The sequence below is a fragment of the Rhipicephalus microplus genome, chromosome X (genome assembly GCF_043290135.1).
Source record: "Rhipicephalus microplus isolate Deutch F79 chromosome X, USDA_Rmic, whole genome shotgun sequence".
NCBI classification, from domain to species: domain Eukaryota; kingdom Metazoa; phylum Arthropoda; class Arachnida; order Ixodida; family Ixodidae; genus Rhipicephalus; species Rhipicephalus microplus.
The window spans coordinates 256,720,023-256,738,364 of NC_134710.1; the positions used below are offsets into that span (position 1 = coordinate 256,720,023).

The 18,342-nt window shown below is 44.2% G+C and overlaps 1 protein-coding gene across 1 annotated transcript in view; it reads left to right on the top strand.

Annotated features, from left to right (window-relative positions):
- The window catches only part of LOC119162263 (nose resistant to fluoxetine protein 6), a 31,803-nt gene extending 16,479 nt beyond the window's left edge, over positions 1 to 15,324 (top strand). The window contains exons 10-13 of the mRNA XM_075878987.1: positions 2,043 to 2,163; positions 3,360 to 3,546; positions 5,081 to 5,223; positions 10,478 to 15,324. Of these exons, the coding sequence (XP_075735102.1) occupies positions 2,043 to 2,163; positions 3,360 to 3,546; positions 5,081 to 5,223; positions 10,478 to 10,789 (763 nt within the window). The 3' untranslated portion in view covers positions 10,790 to 15,324. The remainder of the gene's footprint in view (positions 1 to 2,042; positions 2,164 to 3,359; positions 3,547 to 5,080; positions 5,224 to 10,477) is intronic.
- Positions 15,325 to 18,342: the final 3,018 nt, after the last annotated feature.

Genomic DNA, 18,342 nt, shown 5'->3' on the forward strand with positions numbered 1-18,342 from the left:
AGCGCTCGCCACTAGAGCACAGCTGTGTCAAGACAGGATGCAGTCAGCAAGTCCTAACTAATTTCATATGCTAGCCAACACGTTCTGTTTTCCGACCGATGACGATATAATGTGCGCCTGCATTGCAGCGATTACGCTAGAAAACTGGATTCCCAATAAGAGCGTGTAGGTTTGTACTGCCCACTTCATTAAAGGCAACGTACAGCACAGCACAGACTAATGACTCAGAGGCGATACTCAGACGTTAGACCAAAGTCGAAGGCCCCCAATTACCGGGAACGCATCTGTCGCTGTCGTCTGCCACCCGTGGCAGATATTTTTACTGACACTTGAACTGGGTAGCAAAAGACAAACCCAACACTGACAGTCTATCGCGAAGGTGTTTCTAGTGTAGTTTGAGCGGCATCAATGATATGTACTGTGCGAAACAACATGGGACACAAAGTAGCCGCGATCAACATAAATCGCCGCATAGTGTACGTCGTCGTGTCCACGTTTTTTCGTCGCTGCGTATTATTTTCCTGAAAAGAACGCCGCTTAGTGGGCTCTCATTAGTGCGAGCAAATGACTGATAGCCTGTCTTTCTGCCACTAATGAACATCGCCGTATTCTAGCTAATTTATCTTTTGGGTGTGAACAGGGACTGTAGGTTTATAGGTGCACGTTCAACTTGAAAGTTTGATTCATGAATAGCTTACTCATGAGTAAACCATAATAGTTCGCGTGACTCAACCACACTTCACGTAAACAGTACATTTTATCATTTCTCAGTCACCCGAACACTTCGTATTCTGAGCGACTCCGAGCCCCGCTGATCTCTACAAAAGGTGCCCGATGTGACACAGGCGCCGAAATAAGCGTTTTATTCTGAAGTTGTGTGCTTAGACGAAAACACACATATGTTCGTGGTTCGACAGGAGGCAGACTTTCAGTTCTAGTCGAAAAGCTGAATTGTACAACTTCACTATGAATCAGGCAACTGTTGTCCAGCATGTCGATGATGTAGAAGCGCTTTGAAGACGCGGACAGGGAAACGACAGGTGGGTCCCGGCTCAATTCTCTCTCTGCGTCTTCAAAGCGCACGCACATCGTCGACACGCAGAACCAACTTTAGGCACTGCGCCGTGCTCCCGACCGGGTTGCAGAAATTAGGTGCCTTTTCTCATCTTCTAACCACTACCACCACCAACTGGCCCGATTAAGTTCGCTAACATTTGCAGTTCATGTGTTTTCTGTTTGTATTTGCGCGGCCACTGTTAGAGGTAACACGAAGCCGGAGGTTGCGCTCATTGGAACGTCACGACGGATATTTCGCGTGGCGCCCGTCGGCCACGCGAGCCGTGTTACCTGCAGCAGTGGCCGCACCTGTACCTCCCTTGCGCTACGTCGAGCCCCTTCGTGTAGCCGCTAGACGTTGCTCTATACGCACCCTAAAAAAATTGCCAGAAATAATAGAGCAGCAAACTCAAACGCACCACGAAAACACCGTCGGACCATTGAAAAAAACATTACTGGAAGTGATGCACCAGAAGACTTCTGGTGTAGGCCGTTCGGCCCGAGCCAGTTAGTTCACAAACACCGATACCCTCTACAGACTATCGCTTGAGATAGAGTGGTCGTGTGCCTTTCCCCGTGATTAATTTCTGTTCTTTCATTGAAGACCAGGCTTCAGAATTTTCAAGTGACTATCGGTGTTGCGTTTGTTTTTCTTCTTCAATGACCGGTTTTCACAAAACAAGTGCTGTGGGAATCAACAGTGCGTGTAACTATGACCGAAAAACTTCGGTTTTCTTCTTCGAATTCACAACATCTAAGGCAAACTCTATTATTAAAGGGCAAAAAATGTAATGTCTATTGCTACGAATAAGAACTAATAAATGGTGCACGTATACAAAACTTGCGACAAAGTATAGCCAACGAACAAGTCTCGTAAACCTGTAGCCAGCTAGCAGTTTCCAGGGCATCTTCTAAACGTTAAACGTTTAAAACATAACATAGACGGGAGAGTGGTGTTGAGAATTTTTATAACTTTTTACTTGCAGAAACCTGAACGCATTCCTGAACGACATCGCATTCCGTCCGTACACACATTTCCCGTCCTTCGCCGTTGGCCTGTGCCTCGGATACCTCATCTACAAGTACAGGCAGGTCAAAATGAGCAGGGTAAGCGGCGCTGCATGCACACCGTCCATCTCTGGGTGCGCTCGGCCAGGAGTGGCTTTGAGCTTTGCATCTCCTTCAACTTCTCTGTATAGTGCAATCGAAGTTTCTAGTTGCTTCAATAATAATAACCGATACCGATTATGTTTCCCGGCAAGTTACACCCAGCATGCTTCTCCAAATGACATGGTCAACCCACGAAAATACCTGTTCGCATGTATAATAAACGCAGAGGCAATCAATGTATAAAAAATGCAAAATAACGGGAAACCAATATGTCCAGTCGGGGCAGTTTTGCGGAGGACGACTAACCGTTTTTGCTGCCCGCGATGCATTACCACGATTTATGAAAGGTCCAAGTTCCCAGCTCAACACCAGAGAGATACCGCACTATTGTAAACCGTATTTTTAGTTCCCACTAGAGGCTGTAAGGCGTATTCAGATGCACAAAACAAAGTTTAGGTCATCGTACACACTTATTAAAGGCGGGTTTACCCTTAAGCTGTATTTTGATTAAACATTATACTTGCGTATTTCGATAATACTAAAGCTGTCTGACTGAACACCAATAATTAATTAATAAATAACAAATTAATTATCGAAGTGTGGATTCCTATGATGGCTATATGAAAAAAAACAATTTTACTGTAAAATACTATGATATGTGTAGTCGGTTCCCACGCAGGACTAAATAAGAGTTTTAGCCACAAAACCACAGTACACTGGTACTCCCCCTCTGCAAGAGGGCCGCACCAGTTAGTTTTTGTGTGAAATGCAAGCACTTTCTATCAGCCAGTGTAAATACTTGGCTTATCGTAAAATTAAAAGTCATCATTTGTGCCTAAAATATTATGCCTGGCTTACTATCTGACGAATTTCGTCGGGAATACCACGTTTTGTGTATAAAATTTTCTATAGAAACGTATGCCTGTATGATAAAGCTCTGATATCGAAAGCGGCGCAATGTTAAACGAACATGAACATTGACGAACGCAATTGGCTGGGACATTTGTGTAAGCATTTTTCACGTTGTATGGTGGTAATTGTGGTCGAAAATTATATTTTTTCTTAGCTTGTAACCTGCTACCGGTTTCTGCAGCGACATTTGCGGAGTCACGAGGTTCCCGCAGGTCTATAAATGCAACGGTGAAGGCAGTGAACACATGTAACAGACTGGCATTTCGTTTGTGGTCTCGCAGCGGATACAGCTGGTGGGGTGGCTGTCGTCAGTGACCACGGGGCTGACCATCGTGTACGGCGTTTACGAATGGAACGCCCATTCACCTCCTGGCCCCTTTCTCAGCGTGCTATACGGGGCCACCAGCCGTCCCGCGTGGACACTGTGCGTCGCCTGGGTCACGTTCGCATGTGTTTCTGGCCATGGAGGTGATTCACCCAGTTTTTCCGCTATTCTCTTTTGCCTCCAACCATTGGTGAACCATGTGATGTGAGGTAATCAGTTTGAGAACTTTAATGGGCTTCCTTGTAATGTAAGAATGATGTGACCGCAATGGTATGACGCATTCTAAAGCAACACGTAGGACATCATAAGAGAAGGAATTGCTGGTGGCGGTGGTTGTATACTCTGAAGAACACTTCGGCAAGTGTCATTAGCTTCTGAAAAGACTATTCGAAGTCTTTATGTGGTCAAAATGACCCGGCTGTGATTTCGAATGCGCGAAAAAGAACTAATTGGAGCTTCCTCGCCCAACTAATAACGATGTGTGTTGTGATTTGATGATATACTATACAAGCGCAATTTTCACTCAAGTTCAAGAACGTTCAAAAATATCCGAAGTGTTCCTGTTATCTCACCTCTTCATTTCTCCGGCGGGCGAACATTTTGCTTTGCACTTCACCTGTATTATCAACTTTTGTCATAATTTGTCTGTTCAAACGTGTGATGAATACAGAAATAGCTCAACCTTCCAAAGCTAAAATAATTTCATTCGAAATTATAGGTGCAAATTCTGCAGACGAGTATGTCAAAAACGGGGCGTATTCCGCGTATCCAAATACTCGACGTCCTTGGCTGTTCTTAACTTTAGGGTTTTTTTTTTAACTTAACAAACACTGCGTTGAAGACATTCAGCAAGTGACACAATTTTTAGCAAGGAGTGAGGCAGCACATGAACTATGTAAGAAAAACGTACTTGTCATAAAACGTGCTGGCCGAACACACAGAAACAATTTGCCATGAAATATACGGCTGTAAGTCAAATGTAATGGAGATAGAAAAGAAGTAGACTTCCCGACTTTATCTGTTATCTGGCAATCTATACTACTGAGCACACACTTAATCGCAGTGACGGCAACTCTACGCATGCGTACGTTCATTGCCTACATGACCTCTTATAGTGCGAAGCAGGACCATTCCCACCTTCACCCGCATTATAAACAAGTCTGCCATGCGGGAGCCAAAAGGCCTTTGCATTTCGTAAACTATGGTGGTCGGTGTCCCTGATCAATCGTTGTCATGTATATTGGACTACACACGGGCTTCCGTTCCACTTTCGACTACGTCGTCTTTGTGCCCAAAAGCTACCAGATTGCATTATTGTTTTCTGCTGAATTTACTCTATAGAGCGTTCATAATAGCAGGCGCCATAAAGGTTGCTGACATCGATGAAACCTCCCGGAACCTTCGCCCCCCCTCCCCCCCCCCCAAAAAAAAGAAAAACAAGATAAACATGTTTCCCAGCGCACGTCATTAATGCCGTAACCTTTCCACAGTATAGCCAATCTGGCCTGAACCGTGAAATGACTTTCTCTCGTCTTTTGCTTGTGCCCTTATGACGTCACTTTAGCGCAGCAGAGCGCAAATGGACGACCGAACAAAATGCGGGGACGTCGTCCTATCGCGATGTTGTCTTTCCGCGTTCCTGTGGCAGCCAACGTATCTGCCCCGATCGACTCGCAGGGTTCGTGGACACACTGCTGTCGTGGAAGGCGTTCGTGCCCCTCAGCAAGATGACCTTCATGGTTTACCTGCTGCACCCACCACTGATGTTCATGTACGCAGCGCACACCATGAACGCCATCTACGTCACCCAATTCATGGTGGTGCGTATACACCAAGGCTGCGCTCACCGCCTGGCGCGCTGTGGTGCGGAGTGTCGAGCGGCTAATTCTGCTTTCAAAGCCTTGTTTTTTTTTTTCCTTTTACTGCCGGGCTCTTTTTTCAATTATTCGTACTCCAAAATATGGGCTAACACTGCTTCTAATGTACCACACGTAAAATAAAACCAATTATCATGTGTAGATGCCTAGAGGCACTTGAAAGACATGTCACTTTGATAGAAAAAATCGCCATCAGATGTCCAACTTGGACGTCGCCGATAAGAGAGTGGCACACAAGAAAAGCTTATTGCTTCTTCTGAAAGTGTCTCATAAAAGGAGTGAAATGCGCGCACCTCATCTGGTAGCCGTGGTGATGGCCAAAATCGTAATAGCGTATACCCCTAAAGAAAGAACTTTCAACGCCGTGTGTAGGTATACTGTTCTTAGAATGATCTGAAATAGTAATACTTGAACGACTGCCAAACAACGTTTTGTTTAACACCTGTAATCATAAGGCAAGATACGCCCAGCTGGAACGATTTTCTGTAGAGGACGCCTGGCTAACACAACTTTCAGCACCATCACCACTTACACGCTCAAGCTCCTGGTAAGAGCAGCCACCAGCCAGTCTTGATGTCGGGCATGCTGGGGGACCGGATAGTAATCTCTTCTGAAATGCTTCGTGAAATCAGCCCTGGGTGGAGGCGAAATATATTAAAGGCCCATGTATTGGGCGATGTCAGTGCATGTACGCTAAGGAACACCAGATGGTCAAAGTTTCCGGTGTCCTACACTATGGCGTGTCTCAAAATCACATCGTGATTCTGTCACGTCACAAGAAAGATCGTCGATATAGAAAAAAAAAGTGCGCCTGAAAAAAAGAAGTACCTGCATGCCCAAGCTAACAATTTTTTTCTATTGAAGTTTCTCTGTACTACAATTTTACTTCAAAAAATTGGGACATTCTTCAGTTTAGCCTTTACGAGTTGAACGGGGTAGCAATATCTTGTCCTTAGTGCGTGCTGAGTTCAAAGAGGCTTGTGACAGTGATCTTCCACACACGGCTGCATTCAATGTAATGGGTAGCATGCTTTAAACAACGGCCAGTCGAGCACGTGAAATCTTTTCGAACTTGCTATGCACACAAACTACGTTGTCTTAATGAAAAAGGCGAAATAACGTGTGTGCCTTTTGTAGTGGGTGGCCCGCTTTAAGCCATTAAGTCATGATAATCACATGTACCTTCTGACGTATGGTCGCAGTGTAAGCTTTTACCCCGCATTAATACAGCGATATTACATGTTGAATTGTGAAACCTGTATACAGGACGCGTGTGTCAATAAAGCATGCAAGTTACTTTCGCTGCATTTTCAAGCAAAGGAAGTGATTTTCACTGTATTTTCAAGCAGACCTTTCTCAATAGCTCATGAAGTGTGCTGCTCAAATACTCTTTTAGGCGCAGTGTTGTATGGTATTGTTTTGTAATGCCTATTGTACATTTGTAGAAGAAGGCTTAGGTAATTTGTACGCTATATACGGAACATTTGCAATAACTACCATGCAAAAGAAAAAAACACCCGTGGCTCTGTGGTAGAACACCTGCTTTCCACGCAAAGACTTGGGTTCAATCCTCCATAGAAACCTGAATTTTATAATATTTATTTTATTTGCATCTTTCTAGACTTTTTGACCTCGCACAAGATGCCTCTTTTTCGCTCACAACCAACGACATCGACACCAGAATTTCCATGAAGTGAGCTCTTCGACGTTATTGCATTAAAATGGCAGCCGGCCACCATGAAAGTAACATCCAATTGGAATGACTTCTGAGGAAAACATCAATTTCGATATTTAGGTTTCCAAGCTTCTAAAGTGACGCCTTGGTATTCAAGTAATGCTGGAGTTTGTACGCATGAAAAGGCGTCTTGTAAAAAATAAGTAGCGTAAAACTAGTTTTTTTCTTTTCTGCAAATTTGATTATCTCAAGGGAGGTGCTAGTTTTAATTTTTGTTGCGAGTAAATGAGCCTAGTAATACTAATGGCTCCGTTCACTAAATTAGAATATGTGAGCCAAAATAATTAACGATAAAGAAAATTAGGAAGATGCTGGTCATCATTGAATTTAAATTACAGAATTGAATAATAGTAATAGCCTCTTCTAGTTTTTTAGTTCAGTGAGTAAATTTATGGTATATATGTGTATGCCACAGGCAATTTTTTAGAGTTTTTCTTTTATTTTGGCGAGAACTCTCAGTATATAAAATATTAAAAAAATTAGTTTATTTTTTACCATCCAGAAATGCGATGAAGTAAAGAAAAACATTCAGATAGAACTAATATACCTCAGAAACTGAAGGAACCTTAAAAAATTTTTATGCTACTACGCATTAAGAAGCGCCCCACCGCAGTTATCTCTAGTGTAATAAAAAAGAAAAAAGTCACACTGGTCTAGTGGCTAAGGTACTCGGCTGCTGACCCGCAGGTCGCGGGATTGAATCCCAGCTGCGGCGGCTGCATTTTTAATTGAGGTGACGATGCTGTATGCCCATGTGCAAAGATTTGGGTGCACGATAAAGAATCCCAGGTGGTCGAAATTTCCGGAGTCCTCCACTACGGTGTTTCTCATAATCATATAGTTGTTTTGGGGTGTTAAACCACACATATCAATCAATATATATTTCATATCAATCAATTTATTCAATCTTCGTTAAGATATCATTTACTGATGCAGATCGCATGTCTTTTTTATCTAATTTGTTCTTCCTACACTTTGTAGAAGAATCGAAAGGCGGCCTAGGTGGTATAGATCCATACTGAAATAAAGGTAGCGCAAACGCAAAAGGAGACAAACGGGTGCAGACCGAAGCTTGGTTTATTCACCGAATATAATGTATACCATGAAAACACCAAGGGAAAGAAAAATACCACAGGGAAGGTTCCACCGTGATCTAGTGTCGTCCACTACACTACAATGCACTGAAGTCGGCCCCGGGTTTTCACTTGTCCGCCCATTGCACCAAGTTTGGTTGCGTACCTGAATTTTCGCGCTCGTCTGTACTATACACAAAAACTAGGGAGATCGCGGGAGCCTTTTTCATAGAAAATAATATTGATAGTGGTATCAACGGGCCTTCTGTATTTCCTTTACATTGTGAAATCTCGCTTCCGAACAACGCTTGATCACGGTGGAACCTTCCCTTGTGTGCTTTTCCTTTCCCTTAGTGTTTTTCTGGTATATATTATCTTCTGTTAATAAATAAACTTTCAGTCTGCGCTTGCTTGTATCCTCCTTTTGCGTCCCGTTAGTTTTGCGCTGCCAATATGTGATTCTTACACTTTGCTTGTTTGTTCTTTTGATATATTGCGATTGATTGTGAATAGTTGTTTGATGGATTGGTTGCTTGCATTACAATAGTGATGTTTCCAGGCTCTCTACAGCTTTGAAACATGGCATATGAAATAAGGTATTGCGCGAGGTATGAAGCATTTTTATAACACACCTAAAAAAACTCGCCAGCCTACATGAAGTAGCCAGCCATTTTCAGAAAATCGGGAGGAAAACAGCACATGAAGGAACAATACAGCATTTTCCCCATGCTTCATAGTACAGAACATGTATACGTCCTTTTGGCCTTGCAACTCCGTGCAAGGAATCTAGACAAGAAAACGTGATCTTAATCACCGCAGGTGTATTGCCAATTTGTCTTCTGAAAATGATCTCGAAATGAACCAATAAGGCTCAACGTTAGTGTATGCAGTCACTAATAGACATATTATTAATTATATAGTCACAATGTGTCCCACGCACAAGCCGTAATTTACTGCAGTAATAAAAAAACGGCGAAAAAGTTTCACTCATTTTATCACTATTGAAGACGGTACAGAATGATCTAATGATTACACACACACTAAAAAAGTGAGCTGAGCTTGGTGGCAAAGCTCAGATAATGTTGAAGGGCATCTTGCAAAGAAAGCAACATCTAAACGAACACGTAATGTTGCCATAATTGACAGACTCCTTAGAAGTTCGGCTGAGGCTCTCCAACGGGAACACGTTGACAAAATGTTGGTTTTCAAGAGCATACTAACGACTCCAAAATCGACCGTCTTATACCAGGCTGAGGCAGTGTCCGAAGTATACGAAGTTTTCAGACTGGGGAAGCAGCCATTCTCGAGAGCTGCAGTAGTAGCACACGTGTCGCACGCCTTTGCTAATAATTCAGACATTATCTACATGGCATAATTGCATTTGGAAGACCCATTCGTAATAACTATGCCATACGCTAGTATATAGCGGCCATGCCATATATATCACTCAGAATACTAGAAAGAGTTTTGGGCAGTGAATCCCCTCCTTTATTAGCTTTCTTCTGTTTTTGTATTTTTCACTAGAGTATGTGTGAGTGTTTCGATAAGCTACAGCTATCCCACGCATACAGGCGTATTTTGTTATCATATTCAGTTAATATAAAGCTTTGTAATAATACTTATTATCTGTCACAATGACATTTTATTTCAAGTTACAATTGAACGTTTGTCATGTGTCCATGATGACTGGTTTATTGTAGGCCCTCCAGAATGTAGGTTTTTTTATTACAGTGTTGAAATAGAAGAGGTTGGTGCCATTATGGTGGCATCGGCTGCTTCTTTTCTCTTAGTAGACAAGGTATGCCGTAAGATAAACAATAAGGCACGAAATGCAAGACAGTACAACATATGATGTGAAAGTACACAATAGCTAAACGTCACAAATCCGTTCAGATGCAGCTAATAGGTTCATATAAACAAAATCTATATGTTGGTTTTAACGTCCCGAAACCACAATATGATTATGAGAGACGCCATAATGGAGGGCTCCGTAAATTTCGACCACCTGGGGTTCTTTAACGTGCACCTAAATCTGAGCACACGGGCCTACAGCATTTTCGCCTCTATCGAAAATGCAGCCGCCACAGCCGGGATTTGATCCCGCGACCTGCGGGTCAGCAGCCCAGTACATCAACTACTAGACCACCGCGGCGGGGCGTTCATATGTACACATTCCACACACAAGGTCAGTTCACATTGAGACAAATGATTACCCATATGAATGTGTGTGTTTCTGTACCACGCAAGCTTCAAACGACGACGATCGCCACACAAGGCGAAAATTCACATAAAATACGAGCAACAGAGGGTGGCACTAGAGTTTTAATAGCGGACGCTACAAAGTGTATTGTCATAACAGGCCTGTTTGCATTGTTTCACCTGGGCGCAGGTCTATGTCTACTTCGCGCACCTGCTGGCGTGCTACATGGCTGCCTTTGTGGGCTGCGTCACGTGCGAGACGCCGTTCATCAACGTCGAGAAGATCCTGTTCAGGGCACTGAACGACTACCGCAAGAGCCGCAAGGCGGAGGCCAGCCCTGCATGCATGGCGCATCTACAGCAGCCCGCCAGGACCACCGGCGGTGTCCTAGTGCTCGACAGCATAGCGCACGCTGTCCCGGAGTCTGCGGCAGCGACGACGGGCAGCTGCTTTATCGCCGCCGGATCTGAGTGCGAACGTGGCGACATTTGCAGGCTGTAGTCTTGCGCCGTCCAGGGAAGTGGGAGGGAGCATTTTGTCGTTACTATTCCCAGGTTTCGTACACCGCCCCGTAGCCCCCGGCGGAATTTATTCAAAGAGTGTGGGTCTGCGGGGCGGCAGTGCTCCTGGGTGCATTTGCTTTGTGTTGTTCGAGTCGTCTTCGCGGCCACAAAATGCCTAAATTTAGAGGCTTCAAAAGCAACAGTATCTGCTGTGTGCCGCAGTGTACAAACAGAGCATTACCGAGAGTCAGCCTCCATTCCTTCTTAGAAGATGCAGCGAGGAAAAAGGGATGAATAATGAAGTTGAGAAACGGCAAGTCGGTCACTTCGCTGATGAAAGTGTGCAGCGCGCACTTTGTCAGCACCGACTACTTCTGGAGCAGCGTAGGTAAGAACACGATAATAGAGAGTTGAAGAATTGGAGCACCAAAGAGCTTGGGACCCAAGAAACTTGTGACGCGCTAGGGTGCATGCGCAGAACCCAAGCCAATATTGAGCTCTTGCGTTCGTGTTGAGCTATCCTGGGCCACCAAGGCGTCTTCGGTCGCCAGCGAGACGAAACATATGCAGCGAGAGCCACTGTGCTGTATGGCCCGCGTCTCACATAATTTTTAATTTGGTCTCAGGTGGCGCCCCGTGCGTTTTACCCAACGTAGCCTGCGTTTGACCCCATTCTCAAACTGTGCTCATCCTCCGAACGCAAGAGGAACCTACGCAACGCTGCTTGGAGACCCATTGTCCTGGGCCCTCAATTCGCAAACTCTCTAATATCTGATTTTTGCTGGCGTTAAGCCCCAGTCTTGGTGACCGTTACATCTGGACTCGTCAGAAACGCATATGTTTACGTCTTGGGCAGCACCCACTATGCCATCACTAGGTCGAGCTCAAGTTGCAGAGTTGTAGAGAGCGCAATGGGAACGAGCAGCTTAGGCCATCCCATATGCTTTGAAAGACGTAACTGTTTGTGAAAGACGCACTGCAGCGTCTTGTAAAAGACGCCGAGTGAAAAGACGTAATGTTTGTGAAACCTAGAGAAAGACGTAAGTGTTTGTGAAAGACGCCCTTGGCGTCTGGTGAAAGAGGCACTCTAATACTCTCTGTGGGCGCCATATTGAATCACCCACTGCGCCCCTTATGGGTGATGAAACTTGTGAATACATACCAGGACACCTGTGCGATATTCATCGTGTCGGGTGCGCCCACCGGCCACTATACGTCAGGGGTACGGGTAGAATTAACGGCCCAACGTATACGGAGCCCTCTGTGCAGAGAACTGCCGGAACCACAGGTGCAAGGACATCTAGGGCAGAATTTTAGCGAGGAAGCAATAATAGCGCCCGCTCTCTTATTCTTTCTCGTAATATTCGTTGATCGGCGACTTTATTCGTTCGGCCAACAAATACGGGAACACAGGCTGTGAAAGCAGCCGGGCAGAGAACAAGAAAAAACGATTTTTCGCTTATTTTTTATTATGATACAACTAGGGCACAGAACCATATTTTAAGCAACATTTCTCCTATACTGAAACCCCATATCTTTGCTTTCACCCACTTGTCAGCCTTTTGTCGTAGGATGTACTCAAATCGTTACCTCATTTTGTCTCAACGAATTACGGCAACTAAACTGTGCATCTTCTGTCCTCGTCGTGAAGCATTGCACATCTTAATTTCTTTCCTGTTGGGCTTGTGGTGTTATGGCTGATTAAGGTGCGTGAGTTGGACAGATGTGAGTTTACTTATGTTTGACAAATGTTTCTGAAAAAAAAGTGTGTTTTAGGCACAATGAATGGTACATGGTATAATATATCATACACCATCATTTTAAACAATACTTGTCATGAGGCCTTGGTGCCACTTTGACAACCCGTGTAGAAAGCCGCGTTTTCACTGTGCTGTACATACCGCTTTCAACTTATGCGTTGTTGTATGTCACGCCGGCATTCAAACCATCACTCATGAAGTTTCCATGCAAAAATGCGGAGCAACTGTTCTGAAACGAACTCTATTATCCTTATAAAATGCCACACACGGAGATTGTGTGACGAAACCATATACAAAGGGTTCATGTGAAATCTCTATGCGGCTTTCGACTGACGTGAGGTTCACCCGTTCGAATAACTTGAGGGTATCATAAGACACGAAATCAGGATAATACAGAAGCTTGAAAAGATGAAAAACCTTGAAATGTGGACTGTCACTGGAGCCAAAGCCTCGAGTACTGGAGCCCGTAAACCTCATTCTTCTCCCAGGCAGAAACGTTTCTTGGCAGCAACCTGTCTTGAATAAGACATGACCACTTGTCGAAACATTGGCTCTGGCAACACCCCGTGATCAAGAATCTTCCATAGGGGCCTCATGGCGTATAGCATCGCGCTTTGTTAAGACGATACAGAAGCATCAGGATGAAAACACAAGGAACGTATTTTTTTCTCAAGCTTCTGCGTTGTCCTTGTTCCTGAGACGCTATGCCATAAACTATCACGACTAAGCAATCAGCTCACCGGTACGTCTTACACAAAGCAAGGGTGGGAAATATGGCCGCTTAATAAGATTCTCGCTCTATTAGAGGAAGTTAAGGATGACCACCACTCTGTTGCACACGATTACAGTATACGTATGCACGCTTGCGAAACGGCACGCCAAAGGTTGCTTCATTACTGGCACATCATGTGTGTGCGTACATATGATAAAGGGGTTGGAAACCACTAATGGGCCTTGATGAGAAACCAGCTTCTACCAAGTACAGACACTGCTTTGCGAACTTACAACTAAGCAAAACTTTTCATTCGCGTGCGGCAAAAAGCTTAGAAGCGGAGCGCCAGTTTTCCCTTTTTTTCATGTGCCCTGCTTTAATACAGAGGCCAGTGCTCACTCTTCAGAACCGCCGGTGCCTGTCGTGTGACGTCGATCAGCAGATAGCACGAAATTGTGCAACAGCCGGCATAAATATAGAGGAGAATTAGTACAAGATGCGTTTCTTGCCATGGGGTGCCACCACATGCCAGCGCTGCGCTTCACAGTCTGCTAATAATACAGTGGGCCACGTTTGCGCGCAGGAATCACAGCGGTAGAGAGCGATCGAGTTTCATAACGCACGCTCAAGGTCATGACGCGTGCAGACGCAACCTCTTTTTCCCGGGCCATTCCTCTTTGTGCAGAGCAAAATTTTTGAATACCACTTGTTCTTGTCGTATGCGAGAAATTCTGGCGGTATTATATTCGCGAGGCAACAAATTTTGATTCTCATGGAAGTCGATGATTACTTGAGAAAATGATTCGAGGACCTTTTTAATGACTAGACGCTTGTAGCCGTAATGCAAATCTAGCATGACTGAATCCAACCGATCCAACCGATTAGGGCAGTAAATAGCTTTACGCCCTTTGCATGTGTATTTATAGCCGAGGTACAATTATCTTATATTTTTGAACTATTGTCATTTTATTCAGAGCTATAGTAATGGAGGTTGCCCTACTCAATTACCAAAAGCAATTATGGCCGCATATTTGCTCACCTTCTAACAAAGTGCCAATTAATAGGCATTTAGGCATTCACGTAGGAAAATACAAGGTGATTAAGAAACAATTACAGTTAATTTGAAAATCTACCTAAAAACTCCGAAAGAAAGTGCTTCCGGCTCCTGCTCGCACGTAAGTGCAACTACATACCGTGGTGCAGCTTTAGAAATCAGCAGCATGTTCCCTTCAAAGGCGGATGAAAGTGATATCCATGAAAAGGCTTGGAAATTGTAACATAAACTCGTAAGAAAAGAAGAAATCTGGAAGTGTTTACTATTTCGTAACCACCCAAGATGCCCCCCCCCCCCCACACGCACACACCTTTTAATTCTATCGCAGTATTAAGTGCAACTTTGATAGGTACGTGTTTTCCATTATCGTTGCGGCAGCTAGCGAAAATAAGAAAGGATCACCGACCGCATGGCAACGGTTGCAGAGTTGTATCGACAGTCATCCCACACACCAGCGCTCATCCCGCCTGAGGCAAGTTGCATTATGGAGAGACCACCCATTGGTGACTACATGGTGGACTGGAGGCTATCAAGGCCGGATCTATTATAAACATAGAGGTTGGCATACTCAGCAGTGCACAGTAATGTGTCGCTGTTAGCCAAGTGGCTGTCTAGGTATACTTCTAAGGTCTTTTTCGGCAAACAGACGAAAACAGCTTTAAGGAAAATTCGTTGCCACTTCATTCAGCGAAAAAAAAGCGAATAAGAAGCAAAATGACATTCCGTGCGGTAGCCATCCAGTGCACAAAAAAAATATTGTTGCACTCTTTTTGCCTCTACTATCTTTTATATCACGACGCGTTTTTATTTCGATTCTCGGACTTGATATTATAATGAGAAGGGTTCTGCTGCACTTTCCCGATAAGGAGAGTGGTGGCACGTTGTTGAGCACTACGTTATCACGGAACCATTCATTATTGCGATTCGTAATCATTGACCACTTAACGCGAGAAGAGATGATGGTGTAAATATTGCTATGTAATGTGTTTAAACAATGTGAATAAATATGTGTGCAAGAATGACCAGTTGTGAGTCTCGAATCGTTTTCGCAACTATGAAACAATGACCAAGAAAATTGAGTGTGTGGTGCGTACAGAGAACGGTTGGTGCAGCTCCGCGATAACCTTCCATCTAAAGGTTGAAAGTAGTGAGAATAAGGCGCTAGGAAAAAAATTGTTTATGCAATGCTATATGATAACTTTTTTTCACCATGAGTCAGCTATTGAGAAAATGGAACTGGGTTCAATTTAACAGTTACATAAGCACATATAGGCTGATTTTAATATACAACATTTTTCATTCATATATATTTACAAATTACCGTTCAAAACTTCTACTCGCCAATTAGTTTCGCAATAAACATCAGTGAAATGCGGAACCTGCCTGATTCCAGGGGAACCAGATCCACTTGATCAATATGCGTGCCCAGTGAACACCGCGTGACCGAAACGGCCAAATCAGCCGTCTGCAGGCTGTCTCACGCTTGACCGGTCACCTTATACTGCCATATTTTTGTTCCACCCTGCTGCACCTAGAATGAACGACGAGGATAGGTTTTCGATGGGAATAGGATTTGCGCTCGACGTCATGCGTCCTGTATTTTATTGATTTTGTGCTGCATTTGCGTTAACTAAGCGCACCTTTGAACGAGAAAATAAGTTTGTTTGGAAAAGTTATACTATGTTGCGCCGCATAAAGCGTCCAAAGAAAGTGTCTTAGCTCAAATACGGATGAGCAACTCTGGTCCGTTCAGCCAGCTGGATGTGCCACCAGGGCCCAAGGGCTACTGGCAGCCGTTCAGGAGGGGATCTGGTCTTCAAACCATTGTACAAATACGGTTATTTCCCTCTATTTCGACTGCACGTCACCAGAGAAAGAGAATTTATGCATTTGCGGAAGTGTAGTGAGACGCTCTCACTTTGATATTTCACACACTGGTACCTGTCAAGCGACAAATGTATAAACAAAATCACGCTCCACTGAGCATTATTCTAGACGTCGATGATTATAGGTACTATTTGTCACTCTTTTCAATTCAAAAAAGGATGGTATCAATAAATGACATAATCTCGTTCATTCCCTCACATGGCATTGCAAGATCGTTCTCGCGCCACCACGTATATTTCCTTCCAATAGCCCATCTTCTTTTCCTAGTCAGCAACGCAGCCCACTTTCCGTGAGGCTTCAGCCCCGCGTCTAAAACCGCGATATCCCCCTGGTGCTCCATTCGACCTGATGTGCACTTAAACGTACCGGAAATCGGAAAAAAAATTGGAGCTGTGATCACCAGTGCTGAAATAGCTCGCTCTTATTCTTTTTCACGAGAAGTACGCTGATCACACGCACATCTATACCGACAGATCAACTGTATACTATATAGTGTTCGTCCGGAGCAGTGGTATAGTCCCAGCGAAGGCTATTACTGTCTGTCAATTTCGACACAGACAACCCAACGACTTCGACGGCTGCAGAACTTGTTGCTCTTCACGCTGTATTCACTTCAGGTGGTCAACCGTGACCAGCCTCAACAATGGTCAATCTTCAGCTATTCAAAAGCAGCTCTGCATGTCGAACGGAGAGGACATCACGAGTGAAGGCGACGAAGGCGGTGCTCAACTTCCTGAAGGCAAGACTTGCGCCAGCGATAATAAACTTACTGCGCTATGGTAACTGTGAAGTCCGACTTTATGTGCGTACTCTTTACTTTTTCTCTTTCTCCATCTTTAACACTCCCTCATCCCTTCCCCCTGTAGCATACCAGTCCTTTTCGACTGATTAACATACCTGCCTTGTTTTTTTCTTTCTTGTTCGTTCCTTCATTCCTTTGTCTAGTCGAATCAGACTAAGAGTTCCAATAATAACGAGCTACATACTATACGTATATGCTGCGGGAATCTAAGGGCCGAATACTGGGCTTATTCTTGATTACCGCCGAAGTCGGATTTCTGCAATTCCTCTGCAATGTAGGGTCCGGTTGCTCTGATGACGTGATCCGACTGACAGAAAGATGATGCAGCATACTCGGCCGTGTTGTCAGTTGCAATTAGTTTCGTTTAAATAAACTGAAAAAAATAAACACCTCAAATATTTTTGTTGGCATTTATGCTGAAAAATGGTACAAACATTATACGAACAGAATATGGTGAATTATCTGTTTGCATAACAACAATAGCGGATGCTTCCCTCCCTCATCTGCGAGCTTCGACCAATGCGTCATCGACGAAATCGTCCATTCTGCCAGCGATATGGCATGTGCCCAGACGTCACTTTCCAAACAATCTCACAAGGATATTCCACTTTGGATGATTGGTGGGCAGGCACAAAATAGCCTTCAAGGACAGAACACATTAAACGCACGCGCACTTGAGGTTTATAACGCTTAGAACGACTGAAGTGGACGCAAGCAAGCAGGTAGTAGCGCGACCGGTACGTGTGCCAACCGAGAATGAATAGCATTTTTTTACCATGGTGAAGTTGCTCCGCCGCGGTGGTCTAGTGGCTAAGGTACTCGGCTGCTGACCCGCAGGTCGCGGGTTCAAATCCCGGCTGCAGCGGCTGCATTTCTGATGGAGGCGGAAATGTTGTATGCCCGTGTGCTCAGATTTGGGTGCACGTTAAAGAACCCTAGGTGGTCAAAATTTCCGGAGCCCTCCACTACGGCGTCTCTCATAATCATATAGTGGTTTTGGGACGTTAAACCCCACATATCAATCAATACCATGGTGAAGTTGTGTATGTTTGTGCTGAAGAACAAAACCCAGCTCATACAATTAACAAGACAGATGTGATTTCAGAGCAAATTGAAGAAAAAATTATTTGCGTTAAAAAAGCAAAAATTTCAATTTTAAATCACACACTTCAACGTATGTTAGTACAGGAAAACGTTACTTTGAAACGAGCCAAGCAAAGGCCTTCTTTCTGCTTAGACCGAGTTCTTGGTCACTGTAAGCTGTTCTACACGTATTAACGGCAATACCAGTCATGAATTTCACGCTATCTAATGCCATTTTATTAGCAAACATAAC